Source organism: Acomys minous (assembly GCF_964271855.1).
Source record: "Acomys minous genome assembly, chromosome: 19".
In the NCBI taxonomy this organism is placed as follows: Eukaryota; Metazoa; Chordata; class Mammalia; order Rodentia; family Muridae; genus Acomys; species Acomys minous.
In genome coordinates, this window is record NC_140499.1 from 12,357,812 (window position 1) to 12,385,494 (window position 27,683).

At 47.7% G+C, this 27,683-nt stretch overlaps 1 protein-coding gene across 3 annotated transcripts in view; it reads right to left on the reverse strand.

Annotated features, from left to right (window-relative positions):
• The window catches only part of GNB4 (G protein subunit beta 4), a 37,952-nt gene extending 18,057 nt beyond the window's left edge, over positions 1 to 19,895 (reverse strand). Inside the window, exons 1-3 of one of the 3 annotated variants that reach the window (XM_084768498.1) lie at positions 19,749 to 19,895; positions 5,109 to 5,204; positions 2,277 to 2,315 (exon numbers count right to left, since the gene is read on the reverse strand). In XM_084768498.1, coding sequence (XP_084624624.1) covers positions 2,277 to 2,315; positions 5,109 to 5,165 — 96 coding nt within the window. In that variant the 5' untranslated portion in view covers positions 5,166 to 5,204; positions 19,749 to 19,895. Of the gene's footprint in view, positions 1 to 2,276; positions 2,316 to 5,108; positions 5,205 to 19,543 lie in introns of all 3 variants that reach the window. The other 2 variants (XM_084768499.1, XM_084768500.1) reach the window with 2 other exon arrangements.
• Between the last annotated feature and the right edge of the window lie 7,788 nt (positions 19,896 to 27,683).

Consider the following 27,683-nt stretch of genomic DNA (forward strand, 5'->3'; position numbering starts at 1 on the left):
TGGTGTGGTTCAGCCCTAACATACACCTTTTTTTTTTTTAAAGATTTATTTATTTAATGTAATGAGTACTCTATCTGCATGTACACCTGCAGGCCAGAAGAGGGCATCAGATCACATTATAGATGGTTATGAGGCACCATGTGGTTGCTGGGAATTGAACTCAGGACCTCTGGAAGAGTGGCCAGTGCTCTTAAGCGCTGAGCCATCTCTCCAGCCCCCTAACATACACCTTTAATCCAAGAATGTTGGCATAATGTTCTTTGTGGTCTTTGTACAGTTTATGCTTGTTCATTCAAATGCTTATTTCTCTACCCTCACTATCCAGCTTCAATCTGGACACTGCCTTGTGATGTTTATTCTAAGTATCTCCTGTCTCAATTTTGTGTAAATATGCCACCATTTGTTCCCTGTGTTGCCAATAAAAGCCAACTAGCCAACGCTGGGCAATAACAGAGACTAGGGTGGGACATCCTGGTCCAGTGCGGGGAGGAGAAAAAGCAGGAAGGAGAGGATAGAGCCATGAGGAGAGGACCAGGAAGCACCAGGAAGAACGGGCTGGACCTAGGAGATGAGAAAAGAGCAAGTATAATGTGGGAAATCAGAATGGAAGGAAGCTATATTAGCTTGGAGGCTTAGGATAGAGGAATTATTGCACAACGTTGTTCTAGAGGCTAATTAAGTAGATCCTAGTCTCTCTGTGTGGTTATTTGAGTGTAAATCTGGTTAAGGAGTAACCATAGATTTATTTAAATAATAAATTAATACTAAATATTAGTCATCCAACACAAGAACGTTCTGTTTATTGTAAAAGGTCATTATGGTGTGGCTCAGTCGTAGCTCACACTTTTAATCAAAGAGCTTTCTGTACACAGGATTTAATAAAGTTAACCCTAGGTCAAGAGGTGGAGCAAGAAACCAGCTGCCGGGGATTAAGTAGAAAGGAGAGATTTTGAAGACAGGGATTTTGAAGAAGAGGGAGCTTTAGGCTGCCTGTGAGCTAGCACATTTTTTGGCCTTAGGATTTTGGCCTTCTTTGGGTTTTAGATTTTGCCTTTTTCTTCTGGGACATCAGCAGAGTAGGAAAATCAGCTGGGTGCTTTCTCTGCCTCTCTGAGCTGGCAAGTTTTCACCCCAGCATTTGCCTCTTGAATCTTTATTGGTAAAATTGAACGACTGGGATTTTTTTTTTCTTTATAGCAACAGTCTATCTGGACGCTGTCTGTGTCCCTGCTGCCAGTCTGAATGGAAAGGGAGCTCAGGGCACTGAGTCACGAAAACCAAGGCACAGATGTCTGATCAAGGGACACCAACTGTGGCTTCCAACACTGTTCAATGTGTGTAGGGAAAGATGATGCAGGGCATTCAGATTAGAGCAGAAATGCTTGACACTGAGTTCAAGGGGCCAGTGAGTAGGTACCTTTTGGAGTCATAAATAAAATTATGACTTTTCTAAAACATAAAAAAAGGCGGGAAAAAAATAAAAAAATAAAGGTCAGACCTAGCTATGCAAGAAAAAAATAATTAAAAAATAAATAAGAAGTAAAGAAAGCTAGTTTTATACATTTATAGCACAAAACATATTTCCTTAATAAACTGAACAGTACTTACCTAACAAAACTGTTGAAGTTATTTTTATAAACATGTTTGTTTCTCTTAGCTTATTTCTTAACTCAGCTATCACACAGTTATTGACTCTTTATTTGTTCATAAAGCTTACAAGACCATCTTGAGCAGTTTTAGTCATTTTTTAACCCTCTACATTATTTGTCTTACTCCCAGCAAATATCCCAGCAACACTTGCACTTTGGAGCTTTTCTCAGCTCTAGATGTCTCTCACACCTCTCCCATGGCTGAATATCTTGCTCCCTCCTCCCCTGCCCGGCAGGAAGTCCAGGCCTATTCTCTCTCCTGCTCAGCAATTGGCTGTAAGCTGCTCTAGTGGCATACCAGGGGACAATTGGGGAGCACTGTTTACACAACATTGAGACAGAAATCAGAATTTAAACTACACAATAACCTATGCCTACACAAAACCTTTCTAAAATTTGCCATTAAAAAAAAAAGCTTAATCAGTGTACACCAAAAAGATTTAAAAAGAGCTTTTAAGTGTGAGTTAGATGGTTCTGCATGTCTCCACGGCGCCTATGGTCCTGCGGTCCTGCAGACTTAAGAGTTCAGCGGTGTATTTATGGGCAGCACTTTTAGTAACTGCATCTGGCTGTCACCCGTACTGTGATACCTAACGTGAACTGCTGACATCCTGGGGGACACTTTACCTGCACCAGCGTCGCATCATTGCAGGCCTTCCGAGCATCCTAGAGCAAAGAAAGGTGGTGACATGTTAAGATGGGGGAACCTCAAATGAAACAGGCATTTTTTTTTTGAAGTCAACCTTTACTGCACCACATTATTTTATTCTTAAAATGTTCTGAAATAAACTTTAGCTAACATAAAAGGAGCCATTTCAAGGCACAGAACTTGTTGATGCATCAGTTCTTTCAGAATAATACGTCATCACACCGGGATGCAGTCTAGGACAAGTCTTCCTTGTCTATCTGTGCCCAAAGAAACTCCATCTTCCTGATCCTCCCTCTCTCTCTGCACGCCTCAGCTTCCCCTTCCCCGACGCTCTCTCTTCTGGGTGGACTTGCCCATCAGAAGCCTGTGTAAACCAAGCCACATAGCACACGGCTTCTTCCGCTTTGCACGCTTTCGAGGTTCAGCCACGTTACTGCATCAAGCAGAGTGTCTCCATTTTGGGGTTGGCAGTGCTGCTGAACCACTCTTCAGCATAGATTGTTTCCAATTTCCATTATTACAAAGCATGCTGCTATGCCCTGGGTCTTCCAATCCTTTGGGAATTCTACCTGATGCTGTTCAGAGCCGCTGCACTCTGCACTGTTTTACATTCCTACCAGCAATGTCCAGGGCCCCAGTTCTCAGCATCTTTGTGTCACTGCCAACTCTTACCATGGCCTGTGCTTGTAGTTACGGCCATCTTAGTTACCTGTGAAGTATCTCACGGGGGCTTGGATTTATATTAAGAATCTTTCCACGCACTTCCTGTACAGGATAGATGTGTGTGTGTGTGTTTCTATCCATGTGTATGTGGTATACATGTGTGTCTTTTTGTGTGTAAGTCTATATGTGAGTATAAATCTGTGCATTTACCTGGTTGATGTACATCTGTGTTTGTGTCTGGTTTTTTTGTTTGTTTGTTTGGTTTGTGTGTGTTTGTGTTTGTTAGTGTGCCCATATGTGTGTGTGTTCCTATTCAAAGCTCTTGTCAACTTTTAGCTCATGTTGTCTTTTACTGTACAGACATAGTAGTTCTTCACATATTGGATACTTGACCCTTACAAGATGTACGATCTTCAAACACTTTCTTTGATTACATCACAGCTGTGTTTCTTTTCTTGATACAGTTTTAAAAATATTTAAAAATATTTTTATTTTTTAAATTTGGTGTGTGTGTGTGCGCGTGTGTGAGTTGTCTGCAGAGGCCAGGACAGGGTGTTAAATCCATAGAGCTGTAGTTATATGTGAGCTGTGAGTCTCCTGATGTGAGCGCTGAGAATTGAACTTGGGCTCTCTGCAAGAACAGCAAGTGCTCTTAACCACTGAGCCATTTTTCAAGCCCCTTGATGGGTTTTTCCCCTTTGTTGTTGACCTATGATGACATATTTAGCCACGGGGATGGATGGCGTCCCGAGTGAACGTGTATCGTTGGCATGAACATGACCAGGTCAAGGACAGCAGTGCCTCAGGCACATGAGAGTGACAAGGCCTTTCCTGGGTCAAGCTCAGAGCACTGCTACAGCCTTTCCCCTGGTCTGAATGTGGGTACTGACAAATGGCTGACCTTTACCTAAAACCGGTGTGTGTAAAAACTACCAACTCCAGCTTCCTCTCCTGGTGACTAAGCCTGAGCTGTCTCCCCTACAGAGAACCTCCTACTGAGGTAGCGACCACCTCTTTCCTCACTGGTGCTATTAAAGAAGTAGCTAAGTTTCCAGACTGCTGCTGGTGTGCCTCCAGGGCAGCACATAGCCCGTCTGATCCCAGCATTTTCTGTGAGTGTGTCTGTCACCCAGTTAAGTCAATGCCCAGGCGGTGTGGGTCATGGTAGCTATTTCCTGATCTGAGAACATGAAGTTCCAGCAGGTTGATACATCCAAGAATTCTACATCGTAGATGTGCTGTAAATTTTATTTGTTTTATGTAAGCGTTCTGCCTGAATGTGTCTGTGTACCATGGGTCTGACTGTTGTCTTCAGAGGGAAACAGGGCACCCGACCCCCCTGTAAATGGAGCTACAGCTGGCTGTGAGCTCTCATCTATATGGATGCCAGGAATCGTCTTTCACTGTTATTGTTTTACAACCTAATACTGTTATTTCCTCATGTTATAATATCTGCTCCACGTATCCCACCAAAAATCTACGACTCTCAGTGTGTGAGGAAGAGAATTTAAAAATATTTTCCACTGGCATATGCTAACAATGGGCTTCGCTGCAGTTTTCGTCGGTGCAGATAAAGGCTTTGATTGTACTGTCCCCCCAAATCCCTTGTCTCTCACCAGTCTCTTCCTAGGTGAGAATTCATTACACTTGTCTCCCAGCTAGATTGAACAGTCTTATTACATTTAAAGTTTTATGTTGTGTGTGCGGGGGGGGGGGGGGCGGGTAGGGGGCACATTCACCCCAGCACAGATGTGGAGGTAGGTGGATGGTTTCAGGAGTCCGGTCTCTCCTTCCACCGTGTGGGTCCGGCTGCTAGAACTCAGGTCAGCAGGCTTGGTGACAGGCACGTCACCCCTGAGCCAGCCAGCCCTATGCATAGTATGCATGTTTCAGTGTCAGGTGCCATTTACAGCGTGGGAATGATTTTTGGCAAAGTCTCTAGAAGCATAATAAAAACAAGGTGACCGTTTGCCTACTGTTGCCCTGAGACAGGCTGGTGTTTGAGCCTGCTACGTAACAAAGGATGTCCCTGGGCTCCAGAGCCTCCCGTCTCGACCTCCCGAGCGCTGAGGTGACAAGGTGTGTGCCACTCCACCTAGCTCAGGCCAACCACTTCGGACTCATGGAAGCTTTAATGCGTGTCCTACCTGGATCTGATTCCGCAGCTGTTCGGCCTCCTGCCTCAGCTGTTCCAGTTCGCTCATCCTTTGTGGCCTGTTCCCTCAGGAGTCCCAAGTGAAGAACTAAAGGAGGGGAAGAGGGTCAATTTTCATTTGTACTTTAATCTCCATGGAATACCCTGGTCCACGGCTTTTCAACTAAAGTGTTCTGCCTGAATGTGTCTGTGTACCATGGGTCTGACTGTTGTCTTCAGAGGAAAACAGGGAACAACTAAGATTACTGGAACTCAGAACTGCTTAAACAAGCAAGCATCTAGATCATTTACAGGGGAATTTTATGTCAATACCAACATGGAGTCATTTCTGCCAAACCTTCCGGGAAGGAGGCGCCTGTTCACACCCATGCATACCTATGAAGGAACATTCAGAAACGAACTCTCTAGGAAGGGGAGCCTGCACACACATATGCCCATGAGGGAGTAGTCAGGATTTTCTGCAGCATCCCAAGTAAGCTATGCACATGCAGTCAGTTCCCCACTCACAGTCAGCGCGCGCTCCTGACACTGCCGGGTGTGCAACAGCTCAGGTAGACATCCCTCTTCTGTTTCCTACCTCCTTTTTCCTCTTCTTTTTTCTCCCTTTTCTTTTCCTTTTGAGACAAGGTCTCTGTGTAGCCCTGGCTGTCCTGGAACTCACTCATATATAGACCAGGCTATCCTGGAGCTCACTCTACAGATAGACCAGGCTGGTCTGGATTCACCTGCCTCCCTCTCCTGAGTGCTGGGATGAAGGTGTGCGCCATCGCCCTTTCCCGCTGCTCTTATCTCAACACCCTCAGATGCGCACATGGTATCCTAGATACCTACAACTTGATATTCTAGAAAAGCCCTGTGTTATGGAGTCTCCGCCCAGAAGAAAGTCGGGATAATGGCAATCTGTGGTGCCCAATAGCTTACCAGAGCACACGCTGGCCTCCAGGCTCACCCAGGACCTGTGCATCTGCTCTGCTCTTCTCACCTCACCCCTACCCTAAATGTCTCCAGCCCATGGGCCTCCCTTCCCCTGGCTGCTCATTCCTACACAACCTTGCCATTTTGGCCACGAGCTATCCTGGTCCTTTTGGCCCATCTCTCTTGGTCCTCTCCTCTTTGCTTTCTCGTCTTTTCCTTCTCTCATCCCCTGCCCTTCTCTCTCCTCTCATGGCCCAGTTCAGTCCACTGGCCATTTAGTCTGCTGATTTCTTTCCCTGCTTTGAACCCTTACAGAAGCCTCTGGTTAGAGTCTCCCTCATATAAACAATACAAACTTTCTCCTCAACCATCCCTTGGAGTAGCCATGATCTTACTTTATACCTCGGGTGCCCAAACCACCATTTTATACATCTGGTGCTGTAAACCTCACTATATCCAGAAGGTTTTGTCACTCATTTTAGATCAACAATGATCAGAAGACAAGGGAGAGCTCTTGAGACAGATGGGGTGCTTAAGACCAAACCATAGGGAACTAATAATAGACAGGTCCAGGGAGAAGTTGGCTTGTAATGTTTTTTTGGTTTTTTTTTTTTTTTTTTGAGACAGGGCCTTGCTATATAGACCAGGCTGGCCTTGAACTCAGAGATCCACCCAACTTCACCCACCCACAAGTGCTGAGATTAAGGCATATTCTATGCTCAACCTGAAGCTGGTTTGAATGGATCCTTCTGCTTCCAGCTTCCAAGTGCCAGGCTATCAGGGATGAGGATGAGGATGAGACTGGCCCACATGGGCTCAGATATTTGAATGTTTGGTCCCCAGTTAGTGGAACTGTTTGGGAAGGATTAGGAGGCGTGGCCTTGCTGGATGATGAGTGTCACCGGCTTTGACGTTTCAAAGGCTCAGTCTCTGTTCTCTGCCTACAATTTGAGGTTCAGGATGTGAGCTCTCAGCTGGTGCTCCAGTGCCTGCCCACTTGCCTGCTACCAGGCTTCCTACCATGATGGCCCTAGAATCGCCCTCTGAAACTGTAGGCAAGCCCCTGGTTAAATGTTTTCTTTTATAAATTGCCTTGGTCATGATGTCTTTTCACAGCAATGGAAAAGTAGCCAAGACAAGAGGTGTGGGCCACCACACCCAGCTTGGATGATTTACATGCAACTCAAATGTAATATTCCAAAGCTGACCTCCAACACACCCTGACTCTCCTGTGCTTCAGTAATGGTAATTCTATTGCTGCAACTGTCTGAGTTCAAAACAACGACAACAAAACAACAAAGCCCTGGGAATCAATCATTTCCATTTCTCTCAGACCTTCCCATCTCTCCCACCAGCAATCCTGTCAGTTAACCCCGGAGCTGATGGCATCTGCCTGCCTCTACCGCGATTGATTTGGTCAAGTCACCATCCTCTCTCACCTGACCTCTTTCTTCTGCCCTTGACCTTTCCACAGTCGTGTCTACAGCACACACATTTAGAACATAACTTCATCTTCTGTATTAAGTCCTGCAGTGATTTCCACTCTGAAAATGAAGCTGAATTCTCACCTCCCCCCCATCTCCCCCATCCCCCCCCCCCCAACACACACACGCCAGAGGACAACCTGGCTGCCTTAGCGTTATTATTGCTATGATAAAACATCATGACCAAAGCAACTTAGGGGCAACTTAATTTGTCTTACATGTCCACATCACTGTTCTTTACTGAAGGGAGTCAGGACAGGAACTCAAACAGGCAGGAGTTGGTACAGAGGCTATGGCGGGGGTGCTGTTTCTGCCTTGCTCCTCATGGCTTGCTCAGTTTCTTTCTTCTAGACCCTGGGCTAGCAGCCCAGGGATGGCACCCCCCACAATGGGCTGGACCCGCCCCCACCAGTCACTTTTCAAGAAAATGGGACATGTGATGGACATGAGGGAGTGAGGTTGATGCTATAATAGAGACACAGGAAGGCAAAGATTTGGGGAATGTGCAATACTTATGGAGAGTGATGGCAGCCTGATATGTGGTCCACATGGGCTGCCACCAGTAAGGCTGCAGAACGCCCTCTGCAGCTGTCCTCCACACACACACACACACACTCACAATGTATTAGAGACACCCATACATTCCTGTTTCTTTCTTTTCATGTGTAGGATATATATGTGCGTGTTTTCATGTGTGTGGGAAGTATCCCTATCTGCTGTTCAACATGTTTCACTGAGGCAGGGTCTCTCAATCAAGCCCAGAGCTGGCTGATATGGTGGTCTTGGCAGCCAGGCTATTCCGAGGATGCCCTGGCTATGCCTCTGAGGCTGCCTCGTCCCCCGCTGTGTGTTTGTGGGATCTGTGGATTTGACCACTGGCTTATGTGGCAAGCATTTTAAACTCTGAGCGCTCTCTCCAGCCCCCAACATCCCTCTTTAAAAGCACCAGAACTGCGGTTCTGCTGCAGCTCAAACCGAAGCCGTGCATCACAACTGATCGTAGACATGGTCCTGACGTCAATAACGCAATTAGAGATCCCTATCTTGTTAGGAAGTATTGGTAAGCGTAGGGCTCTTTCGATTGCTTCAACTTGACTAAGTGCTTCAGCAGGAGTATCCGATTCGCCTGATGCCTTTTAAACAACCCTCACCACTGAGAGCACTGCGAAGGCTCCTACCGGGCATCTTTCAAACGATGGGCTGTGCCAGGAACAAGGATCAGAGGATGCCGATGAGCCGCTGAACCACATACATTGGTTAACAGGCAAAACCGCCGCTGCTGGGTAATTCAGATGGCCGCCTCACAACGTGTCTTAAGACACCCCCAGAACTCTCACCACAGTGAGGCATTCTGCAGCCTGCACGGGACTGCTGCTGTGTGAGTGAAGAGCCTGTCTGTCTGTCTGCAAGGCCTCAGCTACGGAGATTCCACACAGATGCAAACGCTTCCACAAGGCCTGAATGATACTAATTAGCTATTGTGTGTGTGGTATGAGTGTGTCAGTGTTCTCCTGTGTGCGCAGGTGTGCACGTGCCTGGGGTTGGCCTCTGGTGTCTTCCTCAGGCACGCCCCACCTTCTCTTTTGAGACAGGGTCTTTCACGGAACCTGGACCTTGCCTACTCAGTTAGGCTACCAGGCTGGTGAGCCCCAGGGAGCCTCCTGGCTCCTCCCTAGCACCAGGATGACAAGTGCCTACACTGCCTCCAAATACCCAGGGGGACCTGGGCCAGCAGCCCACACAGTCAGAAACAAACTCTCTTTTGCTGCAGTAGAAATAGAAGCGAACCACAGTGGACAGTCCTCAGAGCAACACCAGGCAGGGCAGTGCACACTAGGGACCTCTGTTGACAAGCCTCAGTTTCCTGAAATAACTGTCTAGCAGGTTCTGCTTACTTATTTAAAGGTAGGACTTGCTATGTAGCCCAGGCTAGCCTTAAGCCTCCTGACTGCTAAGTTCCCAGGTATGTCCTACTATGCATGGCTTTACCATGTATTATTCAATTTATAAAATTCTAGAATAGCTGAGCGTGGTGGCGCTCGCCTTTAATCCCAGCACTCAGGAGGCAGAGGCAGGCGGATCACTGTGAGTTCGAGGCCAGCCTGGTCTACAAAGCGAATACAGGACAGCCAAGGCTAACACAGAGAGACCCTGTCTTGAAAAACCAAAAATAAATAAATAAATAAAATAAAATTCTAGAATAAAAACTGGCCACTCTAAACCTTAGTTACCCTGATTAATTGTGGTACATGCCAATTAGAAAACAGAGCTTCACCCAGCTCCAGCTGCCGGCCTGGGTTCTAATTTCATGTTACCAAACGGTGGAAGTCCAAAATTCACACCCAATCCTAGGCAAAATGTTTTAACAAGGAGCTCATACAACTTAGGGGAAGGGCCCGGGGAGATGGCTTAGGCAATCAAAGTGCATGCACCGCACCATACAAAGGAATCATCTTCATAAAAGTTTGGAGGGAAAACAATCCTATACAATAAAAGATCCTTCAGAGGAATCTCCATACCCAATCTCAAGCTATACTATAGAGCAACAGTAATTAAAACTGCATGGTGCTGGCACTGCAATAGGGTGGTTGATCAATGGAATTGAATCGAAGACCCAGAAATGAACCCACACACATATGGTCACCTGATTTTTGACAAAGAAGCCAAATCTATTCAATGGAAAAAGGATAGCATCTTCAACAAACGGTGCTGGTCTAACTGGATGTCTACATGTAGTAAAATGCAAGTAGACCCATATTTGGCACCATGCACAAAACTCAAGTCCAAGTGGATTAAAGACCTCAACATAAAACCAGGCACACTAAATCAGTTAGAAGAAAAAGTGGGGAAGAGCCTGGAACACATTGGCACAGGAGACAACTTCCTGAACAGAACACCAACAGCCCAGGCCTTAAGGTCAAAAATTAATAAATGGGATCTCATGAGGCTGAAAAGCTTCTGTAAGGCAGGAGACACTGTCAAGAGAACAAAGCGACAGCCTACAGACTGGGAAAAGATCTTCACCAACCCTACATCTGACAAAGGTCTAATATCCAAAATATATAAAGAACTCAAGAAATTAAACACCACCAAATAACCCAGTTGAGAAATGGGGCTCAGAACTAAACAGAGAATTCTCAACAGAAGAATATCGAATGGCTGAGAAACACTTAAAGAAATGCTCAACATCTTTAGTCACCAGGGAGATGCAAATCAAAATGACTCTGAGATTCCATCTTATACCCATCAGAATGGCTAAGATAAAAAACTCAAGTGACATCACATGCTGGCAAGGATGTGGAGAAAGAGGAACACTCCTTCATTGCTGGTGGGAATGCAAACTTGTACAATCACTTTGGAAATCTATCCGGCACTACCTCAGAAAACTGGGAATAGGGCTTCCTCAAGACCCAGCTACTCCACTCCTTGGAATATACCCTAAAGATGCTCCTCCACACAACGTATGATCAACCATGTTCATAGCAGCCTTATTCATAATAGCTAGAACCTGGAAACAGCCTAAATGTCCCTCAGTTGAAGAATGGATAAAGAAACTGTGGTACATTTACACTACGGAATATTACTCAGCTATTAAAAACAAGGAAATCCTGAAATTTGTGGACAAATGGATGGAACCAGAAATGGTCATACTGAGTGAGTTAACCCAAAAGCAGAAAGACTCACATGGTATATACTCACTTATAATAGGGCACAAGCCCAAAAGGCATGTTCCATGAATGTCTTCACTTACCAGGAGATTGGGATAGATGTGAGGACATCCTACTGAGACTCTAGGTAAGAGAAATATAGGAGATGGAGAAATAGAAGGACCCAGAGGGTCCTAGAAACCTACAAGAAGAACATTGTGACAGGTGGATCGGGGCCCAAGGGGTTCTGCTCAAACTATTGCACTAACCAAGGACAATACAAGTAGTAAACATCGAACCCCTACTCTGATCTACCCAATGGACAGGACATTCTCCACAGTTATGTGGAGAGCAGGGACTGACTCTGACATGAACTCTGGTGCCCCATATTTGACCACCTCCCCCGCCCCCTTGGTGGGGAGGCCTGGTGACACGCCAAGAAAGAATAAGCAGGCTACCAAGATGAGACTTGATAGCCTATGACCATATAGTGGGGGAGGAGGTCCTCCTTGGTCTTAGACCTAGGGGAGGGGAAGAGGGTGAAAGCAGGAGGGAGGGAGGAATGGGAGGATACAAGTGATGGGACAACAATTGAGTTGTAATCAGAATAAATTAATAAAATAAAAATTTTTTTAAAAGTTGGGAGGGGGGCTGGAGAGATGGCTTAGTGGTTAAGAGCATTGGCTGGTCTTCCAGAGGACCTGAGTCCGATTCCCAAAAACCACATGGCAGCTCACAACTGTCTGTAACTCCAGTTCCAGGGGATCCAACACCCTCACACCTGTGCACATAAATGAAATTAAATAAATAATTTTTAAAAAGTTGGGAGGGGACAAGTCCTAAGTCAAGCCATTCATTAATAAATTGGCACTTAAAAGTGTTAAAAATTGCCAGGCATGGTGGTGTACGCCTTTAATTGCAGCACTCAAGAGACAGACCCAGAGAGGGTTCTGTGAGTTCAAGACCAGCCTGGTGTGTGTGTGAGTGTGTGTGTGTGCATGTTTGCATACACATGCATAATTCACAGCCTGGAAAGACGGCTTGGAGAGTAAGGACATTTACTACCAAGCCTGAGTTTGACCTCTGGGACTCACACGGCAGAAGGAACCTAAACAAACCTATAGGCTGTTTAAGGACCCCTGTCCGTACTGTGGTATGTGCCTGCCTTCATGCAAACATACAGGCACACAAAAACAAATGTAATAAAAATACAAATATATAAAATATCCTAAGGACTCAGTCATGACTTGCTGTCTGATACAGGGACCAATTTCTGATAGGATCTGTTGATTTCTCTCGAGCTGAACGTGTGGTCCTTGTTCTAGGCCCTGGGTTTGATCCCCAGTAATGGAGGGGGATTCATTCGATGTGAGTATTGCTTCAAAGCAGGACAAAGGGCGTGTCCTGTGAGCATCTGGCAGGAAAGCGCTCCGGAATGCATGCTGGGAAATGGTGCAGGGGGGAACACTTCCTGGGAACCCACCAAGCATGTTTGTTCATAAGTGGTGTACCAACGGAAACAGCCCTGCACCCGTGACCCCTGACCCTTAACCCCTGACCCTGAACACCAGCATGAAAATGTAGGCATGTCTCGATGAAGAGCATGGCCTCAGTCGTGTCTGGACACCGCCACCCCCACTGCCATCTCCTCCGTGCGAAGCTACTTATGTCTACAATCTAACCACTGTTCATTTTCTTTCCATCTTTCTCATCAGGACTTAATGTGGAGGCTTGGCTAAAATTAATTTTTCTTCATTTATATTTTATTTCTTTTTCTTTCCTTCTTGAGACAGGGGCTCACCCTGTAACTAACCCAGAATCGCCTCGCATTCACAGAGTTCTACCCACCTCTGCCTCCTAAGTACCACACCTGGTCTATAAAATCGAAATTTCCAAATTGACTTTTCTTGAACCAGGGTCTTGTGTTGTCTTGCTCACTGGCTGCAAGCTTATTGGATAGCCAAGTGTGATTTTGAACTTCTGACCCCCTCTACCTTGTGCCAGGATCACAGGGCAATGCAACAGTGAGGAGCAACCCAGGGATCTGTACACAGTAGACAGGCACTCTACCAGGTTTAGTGGGGGGTTTTGTTTTGTTTTGTTTTGTTTTTGTATTTTTAAGGGACTCACCCAATTTGTGACCTGAGTTCCCCTCTGCTTTTTTTGTTTGTGGGGTGTTTTTTTTTGTTTTGTTTTTGTTTTTTTGAGACAGGGTTTCTCTGTGTAGCCCTGGCTGTCCTGGACTCACTTTGTAGATTAGGCTGGCCTTGAACTCACAGTGATCCACCTGCCTCTGCCTCCCGAGGGCTGGGATTAAAAGCCTGCACCACCACACCTGGCTGAGTTTTCTTTCTGACTGATCAACTATCAACTCACCGCTGCCTGTTAGTGTTACGTCCACCAGAGGGCAGTCAAGAGAAAGGTGGCTGTGGAAGGCTAAGCCTGGCCTCCACAGAAGCTATGCAGCTTTACCGAGCAGTGCTGGAGGAGCCTGTGCTGTGCCTGGTCCATCTCAGATAGCATTCCTCAGAGGCAAGCGCAGGAAAACAGCAGTGCCTACACTCATGCGGACAGACACATCCATCCCGGCACCTGCGCACCAACCACGACCAGGACTATTCCAGGCTCTGGAGGTGCAATAGTGAAACCCCAAGATTCTCGTTGTCATGATGCTACGGCAGTGCAGTTAACCTGACAGATTCCAGAACCACGGAGATGGCACTGGGCATGTCTGTGGGGATTATCCTGATGGCGTCAACTGAGGTGGGAGAATCCACGCACCGTGGGTGGCACCATTTTTCCTCACTGGGACCCCGGCCTATAGCGCGGAGGAAGCAAGGCTAGCGGTGACAAGCATGCGTGCAGCCATTGCTTCCTGCAGTGCGGCCAGCTGCCTCAGGCTCCTGCTACTGCGGCTCCTACAATGGACAGTTCCTTGAACTGTGAGTGGAAATAGCGCTCTTACCTCTTACACTCCTTTTGTTACACTATTTTGTCATGGCAACAGGAGATGCAACTAAGCCAGAGTCTCCTCATCTGTTTAGAAAACAAACCTAAAAAACTAAAAAAAAAAAAAAAAAAAAAAAAAAAAAAAAAAAAGCCGGGCATGGTGGCGCACGCCTTTAATCCCAGCACTAGGGAGGCAGAGGCAGGCGGCTCTCTGGGAGTTCAAGGCCAGCCTGGACTACAAACGGAGTCTAGGACAGCCAAGGCTACACAGAGAAACCCTGTCTCAAAAAAACCAAGAAAAAAAAGAAAAGAAAAGAAAACAAACCTAAAGCGAAGTGCCGTGTTAACCGCAGACAAGAGCTATGTAGAAAAGCACTCAAGTCAGACCACAGCTGATTAGGGCAGCTATTTTAAAATAAATTACTCTAAGTTGAATGAAATTTAAAAAAAAAAAAAAAAAGAGGCATGTCGCATGTCTTAAAAAGGAAAAAAGCAAGCCAGGCACGATGCACACACCTCTAATTCCAGCACTGAGTCAGGACCGCCACAGTAAGAAGCCAGCCTGCACCACACAGTGAGACTCTGTCTCCAGAGAAACAATGGGGCTGGGGTGCAGTTGGGGATGGGAGAACCGCTGGCCACATGCATCAGGCAGAAGGAAGAGGAAAAGATCGAAAGGCAAACCAAGCTTGTTTGCTGGATCGACAGGAAGAAACTGTGATGTGAGGGAAGTGTGAGCAGGGAAGAGAGGACCAGAACGTGAGAGGGGTGCAGGGGGGGCCCTGCTATCGGGTGGTGTAGACCCCTCATGCACTTGGAGGTTTCTTTTTCCTTTTCTTTCTTTCTTTCTCTTTTATGGGCTGCCATTGCTCAGTTTGGTGCTTGGGTTCTTCTCGACGGGGCAGTTCAGAGGGGGTCAGGCTGTGTCCTGAAACTTCCCACCACTGTTTCCAATGTTCTCTTCCTTTGCAGGACAAAGGGAAGGCTCACCCATGGCTTCCCTGGGCCAGCTCTCAGAGCTACCTCAGTGTCCCCCTCACCAGCCAGGGCTAGGAAATGGATGCACATCTGCTGCGTGTACGCAACATGTCCATGCCCAAGTATGTGTGTATTTATGTGTGCAGTGTGTTTATGTCTTTTCATCACAGGCTTGCATGGATGCCACTAGTCCCAAACTAATGCCGGACACTTTTCACTGGCCTCTCTTGTTTCTTTCCTCCCTTCCTTTCTGGTAGGTTCTCAAGTAACCCAGCACGGCCTAAAACTTGCAATGCAGCCAGGGGTGATCTTGAATTCCTGATCCTCTGAACCACCTTCAAGGGTCTGGGGTTGTGAGCATGTACCACTGCACCTGGGTCTAAGGTGCAGGGGGTGGAAGCCAGGGTTTTGGCATGCTAGGAAAGAACTCTACTAACTGACCTCCACGCCCAGCTCTTATTTTATTTTATTTTTGTCTCTCAGAATTAAAAACTCTATCTAAATCCTAAAATATGAATAAATTTACTCATTGTCTTTGTCACCACGCTGTTGCTGTAAAGAGACACCATGACCAAGGCAACTCTTGTAAAAGAAAGCATTCACTGGGGGATGGCTTTCAGTTTTAGAAGGCTGGCCCATGACCATCATGGTGGGAAACTGGCAAGCACAGGGCTGGAACAACGATGAGATGTTTAAATCCTATCAGCAGGCAGGAGGGGGGGAGAGAGAGGGAGGGGGAGAGAGGGGGGGGGAGAGACTGGGCCTGACATGGGCTGGTGAAACCTGAAAGTCCCCCACCCCCACCCCCCAGGTGACACATGTCCTCCAACAAGGCAACATCTCTTAATCCTTCCAAAATAGTTTCACCAACAGGGGACCAAGCATTCAAGTATATGAGCCTATGGGGGCCATTCTGATTCAGACCCCCCACACCAGCTTTTCAATGTGACAACGCACATAAGATGGCCCGGGCTGCTGTACTGCTACACAGTAAGTAAGAGCTACCGGCAGAGTTCAAACCTTTCTTCCCCTCGTTCATTTTATATTGAGACTAACAACGGTCAGTCCTGTGTTCAAACCCTACCTAGATTCATTTTTTTCCCCTCTTCTGATGTTCGGTTATTTGCTGTTTGTACTTTAGTGTGGAGTTTAAAAAAGAAAGCTATCCTAAAGCCCCACCCCCAACCCCTAGCTTGCTTGCTTGTGTGTGTGTGTGTTCATGTCTGTGTGTGGGTATGCAAACATGTGTACCTGGTGCCGGAGGAGGTCAGAAGGTGTTGGACCCCCTGGGACTGTTGTTACAGATGGTTATGACTTATCACCTGGGTGCTGGGAACCAAATCGAGGTCCTCTACAAGAGCAGCAGCCAGTGGTTTTACCTGCTGAGCATCTTTTCACCCCCTCGCCTCCCCACCTTAAGCTCATAACAAGAACCAGATCGACAAGTTTCTGAAACCAGAGACTCTTAAGACAGGACTCAAGGTGGCGCCATCTCCCACCCATCCAGGTCACTGTTCCTACCCACTTCTGAGGTGACAACAGCTGGTGGTTATCTGTCTTGCATTTATTTTTGCTTCCTCAAAAAACTAGACTTTTTAGGGCCAGTGGGATGACTCCTTAGAGAAGGACGCTCATCAACAAGTCCCGAGACCCAAGTTCAAAGCCCAGGACCAAAGGAAAAGAATGACTCCTGCAAGCTGTCCTGTGCCAGGTAGGCACAGGCTCATAATCACTCACACATGCATGCACATACATGCTTGCACGTTCACACTTGCATACGAGCATGTACGTACACACATACACACACACACACACACACACACACACACACACCGGTTTTTGCTTTTTTGTTTTTTATAGGCTATCCTAGTTTGCTTGTCTGTTGCTCTGCTAAAACACTGACCCAAAGCAACCTGGGGGAAGAAACGGTTTATTTGGCTTACTCATCCAGGTCACAGTATGTCACCGTGGGAACTCGGAAGGACTCAAGCTGGAAGTGAAAGCAAAAGCAAAGAGGACAGCGGCTTGCCCCCCGGGCTCCCTTTCAGCTACGTCTTACACAGCCTGGCATAAGTGCCTATGGTCAATGGGCTGGGCCCTCCTACAGCGAGATTACCAATCAAGAAAACATCGCACAGACAAGCCCAAAAGCCAGTCTGATAAAAACAATTCTTCAGGCTCCTCTACCCAGGTGTGCCCACTTGACAAGCAAGATTAAGTCTTTCTCAGGGATGATGCAAATAAGGTTGTACTGCATGGAGGAACCAGCTTAGCTGTTAAGAGAGCATACTGCTTTCACGGAGGCTCACAAAGGCTTGTCATAACTCTACCTTCAGGGGGATCTGAAGTCTCGGACCTCCCTAAGCACTGGCAGCATGTGCCCAGAAACGCGTCATTTAAAGTGTGACTTTTAAAAAGAGCCAGGCAGTGATGGCGCATGCCTTTAACCCCAGCACTCAGGAGGCAGAGGCAGGTGGATCTGTGTGATTTCCAGGCCAACTTGGTCTACAGAGGGAGTGCCAGGGCAGCCAACATTGTACACAGAGAAACCCTGTCTTGGGGAAAAGAAAGAGAGCAGTGAGAGTGAGCTGGGGGAGGTGGAAAGGGCAATAACAGAGGAAGAAAAATGTATTGAGAAAAATCTGTTTTACAGTGCGTACAATGAAATATCTACACGACAACATAAGGGACCAAAGAAACATGTATAGCAGCTTCAGGGAAAGGGGATAGTGGCAGCTCTGAGAAGGCCTCCTGCTTGACACTCAAGGGACATCAAAGAATTCTAACCGTGTTACAAAGCTGGTTATTGTTGGGAGACAGGGGCTTGCTATGTAGCCCAGGTTAGATTGCTTCCCCCCACCCTCCTGCCTCATCTGTTGGAGCTGGGATCACAGGAGAGCCCCACAAAGCCTGGAGCTGCTTGCTGTCCTGGTTTCCCCCTTACAAAGTGGCCACAGTTGCTTCTCTGGAGCTCATGATAACATAGAGGTAGGTACTTGTTGGTTGGGGCAGTTAAGTCCTCACTACTTACTTCAGGCTGATGGAGTAACTGTGCCCCCAGGAAAGGGGGCACTGCTCCGGGGATAGGGGAGAGAAGATGTCTAGTGCTTGGCTGCACAAAGCAACATCAGCAATTGGTACCAGTCACACCGGAGAAACCAGCACAGGCTTCTGACATGTTAGGAAATTTCACCTATACATCAGCGAGCGACAGTCTAGGATCACTCCCTGAGCCCAGGACTAACTGAATGTGCCCAAGAGGGAAAAGCTTGCACTCCATCGACAGAGCGATCTTGTCCTGAACTCAACTTGAGTTAACAGCTACAAGACCACAGTGAGTCATTTAGCATCCTCGCCTGAGGAAGGTATAATGTGTCCTTTGAGGAGTGACTGAGAGATGACACAATAGTCCAGCTCACTGCCCCCTGGTGCAGGACACAGCTGCAGTAAACAACCTCTTAACAAGGCAGATTAAACTAGTCAGCGAGGCAAAGAGACTAATGACCGGGCCACCCAACTTAAATAACAGGCCTGAAGGAGACCAGGAACCCACCCAACCTCCTGCAGTATTTGGTAATGGCAGAAAAATGCCCAACACTTAGCTCCCACTCTGAGTTTTGAAAGTGTCCCCGGATCTATTTTTAAAGTATAAAAACACACGCTGACATGTTTATTCATAAAAGAGCAACAAGTCAAAATTGCTTCCTGTCTAATGATCACGGGCTTAAGGCATGCAGTTAGGCAAACCAGAGCACACAGAATCCCCGCCATGGTGTAATGACCTGTAGACACAAGGGGTCTGGCAATCTTCACTAGGTGATATTTTTAAAGTTTCTATTTCGGTTTTAAATTCACCAGCAAAGCCAAATGCAAAAGTGAAAACTCTTTCAATGTTCCTAATCAAAAATATTAAAACATGCAGTAAACTTTCAGAGCCGGCAATGAACGCTGGCAGACAGCAAATATCACACAGTCCGGTCCGACCCCTGTAGAAGCTCTCCCTCCCTCTCATATGACCATGTGTCAGCCTCACGTTCACATGAACTGAAAAATAGGAAAGGTCACCGTCTCAGTTCGCGGTACTGAAAGGGGCTTACAGTTCGATTTCAGTCTTAACTCCCAGGAAGGGTGCGGGGCCACACCAGGCTACATCTTTTTATCCCTTTAACCAAAGAGAGCAGGAAAGGGTAGGAGAGGAGCAGAGAAAACAAAATCACCCAGCACAGCTGGGAACAACTTTGAAAAAATGCAGTCTTCCCTTAATAGACAGCAATACATGTCACCTAGAGTACAGGGTGATCACTTGTGTTCTGAAGCAGAAAGAGAGGCGGGGAGAAGACCAGAAAACGCTTTCTCGTGTTCTAAACTTGCAGACCTACAAAAATCCGTTATCACCCCGCCCCCCCTTAAAAATAACCAAGCTTAGTATCAATCCTAAACAAACAAACAAAAACCTGAGATTCCGGCAGCCCATGGAGAACTTGGTGGGCTCCGCGCTGCCTTGCATCTACAACCATCTGGGCTCACCGGGAGCCGCGCCCTCGGGCCGTCCCGGGCCTCGCCGAGCGCACAGGAGTCCGCGTCTCCACCAACTCCGGCGCCAGGTTGACCGCGTCCGCTCGGAGCCCCCTCTTCCGGTCCCCCGGAGTTGCCACCTACCTGGAGCCCGACCGCCACCACCACGCTGCTGCTGGGGCGATCGGCTGCGGGGCGCGAACCGCGAGCAGGCTCCGCTGCAGGAGACCGCGACCACACCCAGAGCCTTGCACGCCGGACGGGGCGGGGACCCGGGCGCCGCGCGCGGGGCGGGGGCGCGCGAGGCCGGGGAGAGGGTCTGGGAACGCGCCGAGGCAGCAGCGCACTGGGTTTGGGTGGGGGCTGGCAGGAGCGAGCCCGGTCGGGGCGGGGGGCGCTCGAGGGGCTCCTAGAACCCAGAGCTCTCTGAGCCTGGATGGTGGCTGGTGGGCGCGCGCAGGGCCAGGGGCGCGGATGACTGGCGGGGGCGCGCGTGGCCAGGGTCGGGGTGCACCGTGGGCGCTGGCACAGTGTGCTGCTTATGCTGGGTTTGGGAAACCGAAAGAGCAGCCCAGGCAGTTTCGATTTATCTGTGTGCCTCTGGACGCTCCGTCTAAGCTATGTGCCCGACTTCTCCCAGGATAGGTCTGGCCAGGGCTGCTGTGCCCCAGCGGGCTGCAAGGTTGAGCCAGGAGAGCCGCGGATGCCGCCTCCAATTATGGAGCTCTGAAATCTGATGTGAGTCCAGCCAAGCACCCGTCGGTTGAGGCTCGAGGTTCACTGGGAACATAAAGCTAGTGATACCCCACCCCCACCCCAAGTTTGCTGAAAACAATCACGAGCAAACCAGGGCTTGCACAGAGCCTGCCTTGGAAGTTGCTCTCTGCAGTCACTGATGACAGGAAGGCCTTCCCAGCCCCCTGCCAAGTCTCTGTTCCCTAAACACCAGGGCACCTCAAGCGACATTGTTCGCATTTCTCTGGTGTTTTTTTTATATCGAAACTGTCACAAAATAAATGTCTCCCTCCAATTTGCTTCTTCTGCAGGGGCCTTGCTCCTCTCCCCACCCCCATCTTTCTTTGGAGTTAATACCACTTTGACAGACTGTTGCTATAGCATTCCCTCTCTGACGTCAAACAATTTAAAGAAACAGCGCTGGGTAACAGGATTGCAGAGCCCGGAGAAGGCTTTAAAGGTTTATCAGGAGAGCTTGGCACCCCGCAGCGGCGGCCTTCCATCCTGTTCCTCATCAGTTGCTCCCCAGCATCACCTGGAGTAAAAACCAGTCATACCTGCTATATACATACATTACAGGCAAGGAGGCCGAACACAGCGCCCTGCGTGTGACTGGGGAGAAAATGTGGCTGCTCTGTGTAAAAGCCACATCACCACAGATGTGCAAGCGGGAGGTAGCAGGGTGATGAAACGGTCCCCCTCCCAAGTTTTGCTTTTCCTAATGCTGGGTGCTTTTTCTCTGTGAAGAAGAAAATGAAGGAGTGCTGGACCTACACATCAGAGTGTCAGGGAGGTTGGCTGAAGCCAGAGCAGCCTAATTGTTGATGGCCAGGTTTCCTAATAAGTCCTGAGCTGTTTTGTTGGGAACAAAGAGAGGAAGCTTGGGGAGTGCTCTTATGTCCACAGCCGCCCACCTCAGCCTGCCTCTTTGTCGTTTATCCCATTTCACAGGTAAGCAGACTGAGGCCAGCTAAGATTCGGTTTGTCCTGTGGAGTCCTGTGACATGGCACCTGACTAGACGACTTCAGTGCCTGTTTCCTCCTCAGGACGCCCTCCCTTTTCCTCCTGTGCACCAGCTCTTACCAGATTGCAGCAGTCTGAGAAATGCCCTGCTTTCAGCTCTCTTTTGAGAGACAAACTTCTTGGGGAAGCAGTGGTGTTGGGAGCGAGCAGAAAAAATTATTCCAAGTCCTACCATCTCGTTCTCAGACTCCATTTAATCCTAGGGAGACACCAAGTTTAAGGTCCCAGGCCTGAGGACCGCTGGGGACGTCCTGGTAGCTGAACAGCTTCAGTTGGAAGGAGACAGTTGTCTGAGTGCAGCCATTTCCAGAACAACTTCTCCATCTTCCTGGCAGGGTCAAACTAGGCTCATGTTCCCAGGCCCGGGAACCTACTCCCATCCTGAGTGATGGAAACGCCTTATGTCAAAACGTGTTTAGACAATGCTACAGCCCACCCCACTCCCCCTCGCTTTATGGTTTCATCCTTTAAATATGTCGCTCAATAGCAGCTTGATTACTGTAACTTGTCATCTGCATTGGCCTGGTGTTTGAGTTATGTTGGATCTAAGTGGATCCCACAACAGTGGGGAGCACTGGGGTACTAACACTGTTCTAGAGACGATCAAGGGAAAACATCTGTCAACAGCTCCAAAACACAAACCATAGAGCCTGAAAAAAGTAGACAATCGCTGATGCTTTGTGAAAATTTGATGTGGACAGAAATATTAGCTGGAGTCCAAGTCCTAAAAAGAAATATTAATCATCCAAACAAGCCCACTTCTTATAATGTGATAAATCTGTGTGTCACCTGTCGTTTAGTTTTCTGAAAAGAATACTTTCAAGAGCAAGCCTGTACTGTGTGTCCTAGAATAGGTGAGATTTTCATTCCCAGAAGCAACTTCCCAAGAGCAAGAACAAGGCAGTGAATGGATGCATCCTCACAGCTCCTGGTGTTTCCAAGGATAAGGAAACCTGTGCATGTGCATGCGTGGGTGTGTGGTGAGGGGTAAAGAATGGAGAGAAGAGGAAAAAAGAAGAAGAAGGAGGAGGAGAGAAACTGGGAACTGGGAGAGAGAAACTCAGAGACACAGAGACAGAGTCAGATACTGAGAGCAAGAGAGAAACAAAGAGACAGCTAAGGACATACACACACACACACACACACACACACACGCACACACACACACACACACAGGAGCACGCAGCTCGTGCTTGGTGCTACTGGCCATGTGACGATTGCCACTCAGGACTGACCCTGATGATGCACAGCAGGCCTTTAGATTACTGACTCACTAACTCACTAGGTCCATATTCTCAAATCCTCCTTTATTAACCCAACACAAGGACAGCCTGGGGACAGAATCCCGGACGATGTCCAGCAGGAGGGCTTGTGTCTGCTAAGGACTCTCTAGACAAGGAAACAAATGCAGACATGCTGCTTGCTATGTTTCTCCTTCCTAACCTGCTCAGAGCCTCTCAGATTCATGCTCAGGGGAAGGAATCGGTCTTCTGGGGGTTTGGTTATGGCGACTGGCACAGACATTTGTGTCCCTCTGGCCAAGTTCGGAGACTTTGTACCCTTGATCCTGATTGTGTATATTTGAGTTCTCTTCACAGTGAGTGGCTCTCACGTCTACAGAGCCACAGGCTTGTACTCTCAGCTTTCAAACCATACTCTAGAAATGCTTCGGGTTTTTTTGTTGTTAATTTGCTAAGTGTGCTATGAAAGACAGAGCCAGCAAAGTGAACAATTTTCAGTACTGCTCCTTCAGACCTGAATGGTTTCTGATCGTCAGGCCAAATGCTGTACGAACATCAACCCATCCTCCAGTTCCAGGTTAGCACACCACTCCTGATGCGAGTCCGTTACAGCTCCTAGCCCACTTCCCTCAGGAAGAACAATCTGAAACTCGGCTTCCTCAGCTCAGAGAGCTTAGGAGAGCGCTGCTGCACAGTGCTGACAATGTCTGCCTCAGGCATGGGAGGGGGAGTAGAAGTGTGTTGCTCATTACTTGTCCTTTATCTTGGAGTACTTCCTGCTGGAAAGGGACTTGACACAGTGCAAAGAACACAAACTGCATACTGTTGGGGGCTGGTCTGGGGCTGCTGTGTATTCAAATGCTAGATACTGGCCCCCAAGATCTAGTTGCTGTCCAGAGGGGCACATTCTGTCACACAGAGAGTGATGCTGTGTAACTCTGCTCCCTTATTATCACTGATTGGCTGATAAATGCTGGAGCCTGTAGCTGGGCAGAATGGAGGTAGGCGGAGCTTTGCTTCCTAGACCGTGTGTGTGTGTGTGTGTGTGTGTGTGTGTGTGTGTGTGTGTGTATGCATGCGTGGGGGGGGCACATGTATGGGGGGGTATGGACCACAAGGAGGAGGAAGCAGCAGGGGAGAGGGGAGAAGGAAGAAGATGGAGAAAGAGGATAAGGCCTCACGGAGCAGATCCAGCCCTGACAGGATGACTTATTGGCAAGTAACTTGGAAATGCAGCTGTAAGTAGCCAGACTAGCTTAGAAAATTAGTTTAAATCCTACCTGCCCAGTTACTGAGTTAAAACTGCTTAAATAAATCTACAGGTCTCTGTTATAATTATTTGGGGAGGGGGCTAGCCATGTGAATGGAGTAGCCCTCTAGAGTTTAATAGGTATTCAATAACACAGTATATCAAAGGCTTAGTGTAAGACATGTTGTAGTGAGTTATAGATAGATAGACAGATGATAGATAGATAGACAGATAGATGGCTATAAATAAATAGATAGATAGATATATCCTCCCTGGGATCACATAGTCTGCATTGGGTCTACCTTATCATAGAAAATTAGGTACTGAATGCTAACATAGTTGGGAAATACCTCTGGCACTGCTGATCAGTTGGATACTCACTGATTACATTGCCCTATCCTAAGAAGACTTTTCTTTTCTTTTTTAAAATATATTTTATTAACTTATTTATATTACATCTCAATTGTTATCCCATCCCTTGTATCCTCATATTCCTCCCTCCCTCCCATTTTCCCCTTACTCCCCTCCCCTATGACTGTGACTGAGGGGGACTTCCTCCCCCTGTATATGCTCATAGGGTATCAAGTCTCTTCTTGGTAGCCTGCTATCCTTCCTCTGAGTGCCACCAGGCCTCCCCATCCAGGGGATGTGGTCAAATGTGGGGCTCCAGAGTTCATGTGAAAGTCATACCCCACTCTCCACTCAACTGTGGAGAATGTCCTGTCCATTGGGTAGACCTGGGTAGGGGTTCAAAGTTTACTGCATGTATTGTCCTTGGCTGGTGCCATAAAAAGAACTAATCAGATGATTTTTACTCAGCAGCACAAACGGGTCAGAGTGGCTTCCTAAAACATGCTATTGAAAAGTCCTCTTAGTTTGGGCCCAGGGGTCCTGCTCAAACTAAGAAGACTTCTGAATAGCATGTTTTAGGAAGCCACTCTGACCCATTTGTGCTGGCATGTAAAAATCATCTGATTAGTTCTTTTTTGCTCCATAAAAGCCACCCTGAAACAATGGAGTCAAACAAGCAGTGTGTGTATGAGTGTGTGTGTGTGTGTGTGTGTGTGTGTGTGTGTGTGTGTGTGTGTGTGCCTGCTCCTGTGCCTGTGGTGGGGGTGTCACACAACATGCTAGGCACAGCAGTCGTCACCTATTTTGCTCCTAACTGTCTTTGTGCTGGGCTTGGTGGCTTCGTAGGAGCATCCTTTACTTTTTGCATTGTCAGCTACACTGTTAGTAGCCATGACTCTGTCATGGTGATTGCAAATTGGGGCTACCAGTCGACTTGAAGATCAGCCATGTGTATGGGCAAAAGGCTCATTTTTGTCTTCTCACAAGTCTTTTCATGAATTGTGCCTTCTGCGCAGGCTAAGTTCTGCGAGCAGGTGTTCTGGAGACCAAGGAGGAAGTGCACTGTAGCACAGCGACAGCCACACAGCACAGCTGTGTTTCCCATGTGCTCTTGGTCTAGCCAGGTCAGATTTGAGGGATGGGAGCACAGATGTCCTCATGAAATAGGGACCTGTAGGAGCTGGAGAGATGGCTCAGAGGTTAAGAGCACTGACTGCTCTTCCAGCGGTCCTAAGTTCAATTCCCAGCTACCACATGGTGGCTCACAGCCATCTATAATATGATATGATGCCCTCTTCTGGTCTGCAGGTGTACATGCAGGTAGAGCACTGTATACATAATAATAAATAACCCCTCCCAGGAGACCAGGAAGGCTAGCATATCCTCTTACAGACATCTCCCTAAATGCATCCTTCTTGCCTAGGCATGGTCATACACTCCTGCAGTACCAGCACACTAGAGACCAAGACAGAATGGTTGAAAGCCGGAGGTCAGTGTAGTTGCACAGTGAAAATGTCTTTTAAAAACAACAGCAATGGCAACAACAGGAACCCAAACCACCAACAATAACAGTACAGGCTTCATAAGCCTGTCCACCAACTCTCAATTTCATAACGAAGACTTTAGCTTACTTTTTCCTTTCTTCCTCAAAGCCAGGTTGTATTTTTGATAACTTGTTCGGTCAATTCAATTATTTCTAACAGTAGAAAATGTCATGTTTTTCTTATTTGGTTTTGTTGTTGTTGTTGTTGTTGAGACTTTGCAGGTTCGGTTTTATGAGCATGACTCGAGTCACCCGGGAAGGGGGTTGCCTCAGTTGTGAAGTTCATCACCTAGGGCGTGGAGATGTCTGGGAGGCATTTTCTTGATTAATGATTGGTGTGAAGGGTCCCGCCCACTGTGGGCGGTGCCATGTCTGGGCCAGGTGGTCCTGGGGTGTGGAGGAAAACAAGCAGAGCAAGCCACAGGAAGTTAAGCAATACGTAGCTTTCTCCATGACCTCTGCTTTGGTTCCTGCCTCTAGTTCCTGCCCCGATTTCCCTCAATTGTCCCCTAGAAGCTGTAAGATAAAATAAACTTTTTCTTCCATAAGTTGGTTTGGGGGCAGGGTCAGTGTCCTAGTTCTATTTATTTATTTAGTCAACTCGGCACAAGCTTGAGTTACCTTGGAAGAGGAACCTCAGTTGATACGGTACTTCCATCAGATTGGCCACAGGCAAGCCTGAAGACATTTTGTTGATGGATGACTGATGCCGGAAGGCCTAGCTCCCTGGAGTCGGTGCCACTTACAGGCAGGCAGCACTGGGTTGTCTCAGAGAGCAGGTCAAGCAAAACCACAATAGATGTTTTCCAAACATCGACTGATCTCAGCGTGCGCTCAGTAAGGCCCTGTAGCATCACTCTCCAGCTCGCTCAGCTCCCAGATGTACTTCCTGACTGCTTCCTGATGGTTCTCATCCTGGCCCTGATGAGACTGCTCCTCAAACTGGCTCCTCCCGCCGTCCTTCCTTCTAGCACTCTCAAGAACAACAAACTCAACACTATCCTGCCCCCTGTGTACCGAGAGGCCGCTGTGAACCACCACCCTTTATCTTAGACACGCGTCCCCAGGCTGTGAATGCTCCCTGATAGGCAGGTAGTAGCCGCTGGGAAACAGAGTCTGTTTTGCTGGCACAAAGTATAAGACCCAAGGCGGGGACTTCCACTCCACCGCGTCCAGCTGGAGGGACGCCCCGCCCCCCACCCCCACCCCGCGCGCCCTGACCCCCCCCCCACCTTCCCCCTCCCCCCACCTTCTCTACTCAGTTCCTGAACCCAGAGCCAAGCTGCAGGACAAGTTCTTTCACACCTGTCTGAGCAGTTTAGTGAGAGGGTTTTGAAACCTTTTAAGAGCTTAATGATATGGTAATTTTTCAAGTCATTTTCCAATAAAGCAGAAAGAGCTCTGATAGCTGTCATCAATGTGTCACTTCCCTCCAGCGACGAAAGCTGAGAAGGAATGATGATAGAATAACAGTAGTTTCCTGATGGAAGCTGAGCTTTGCATTGCAGGTTAGGGGCATGGCAGGATGGAGAGGAGGCCCGTGGAACAGCTGGTTTTATTTCTTCGTTAAAAACATCATCCTCCATCTCAGACAGCAAAAACGACCAAACATGACCTTTAGAACACAAGCCTAAAATTAAAATACGTTTTGATGACCAGAAAGACGGCTTGAGCAGTTAACTGCGCTGGCTGCTCTTGCAAAAGACCTGGGTTTAATTCCCAGCACCCACAAGGTGTTTCACAATCACCTCAATTTTAGTTCCTTGGAGGCTTTCTTCTGGCCACCGAAGGCTGCATACTGGTCGGATACACAAAAGCACTCAGGCACACACATACACATGAAAATAAGTGATAAGACAGTCGGACTTTAAAAACCAGAAGAATGATTTTTGAATGGCCATTTTGCTCCTAGAAAGTATCTAACAGAAAAAGGCCG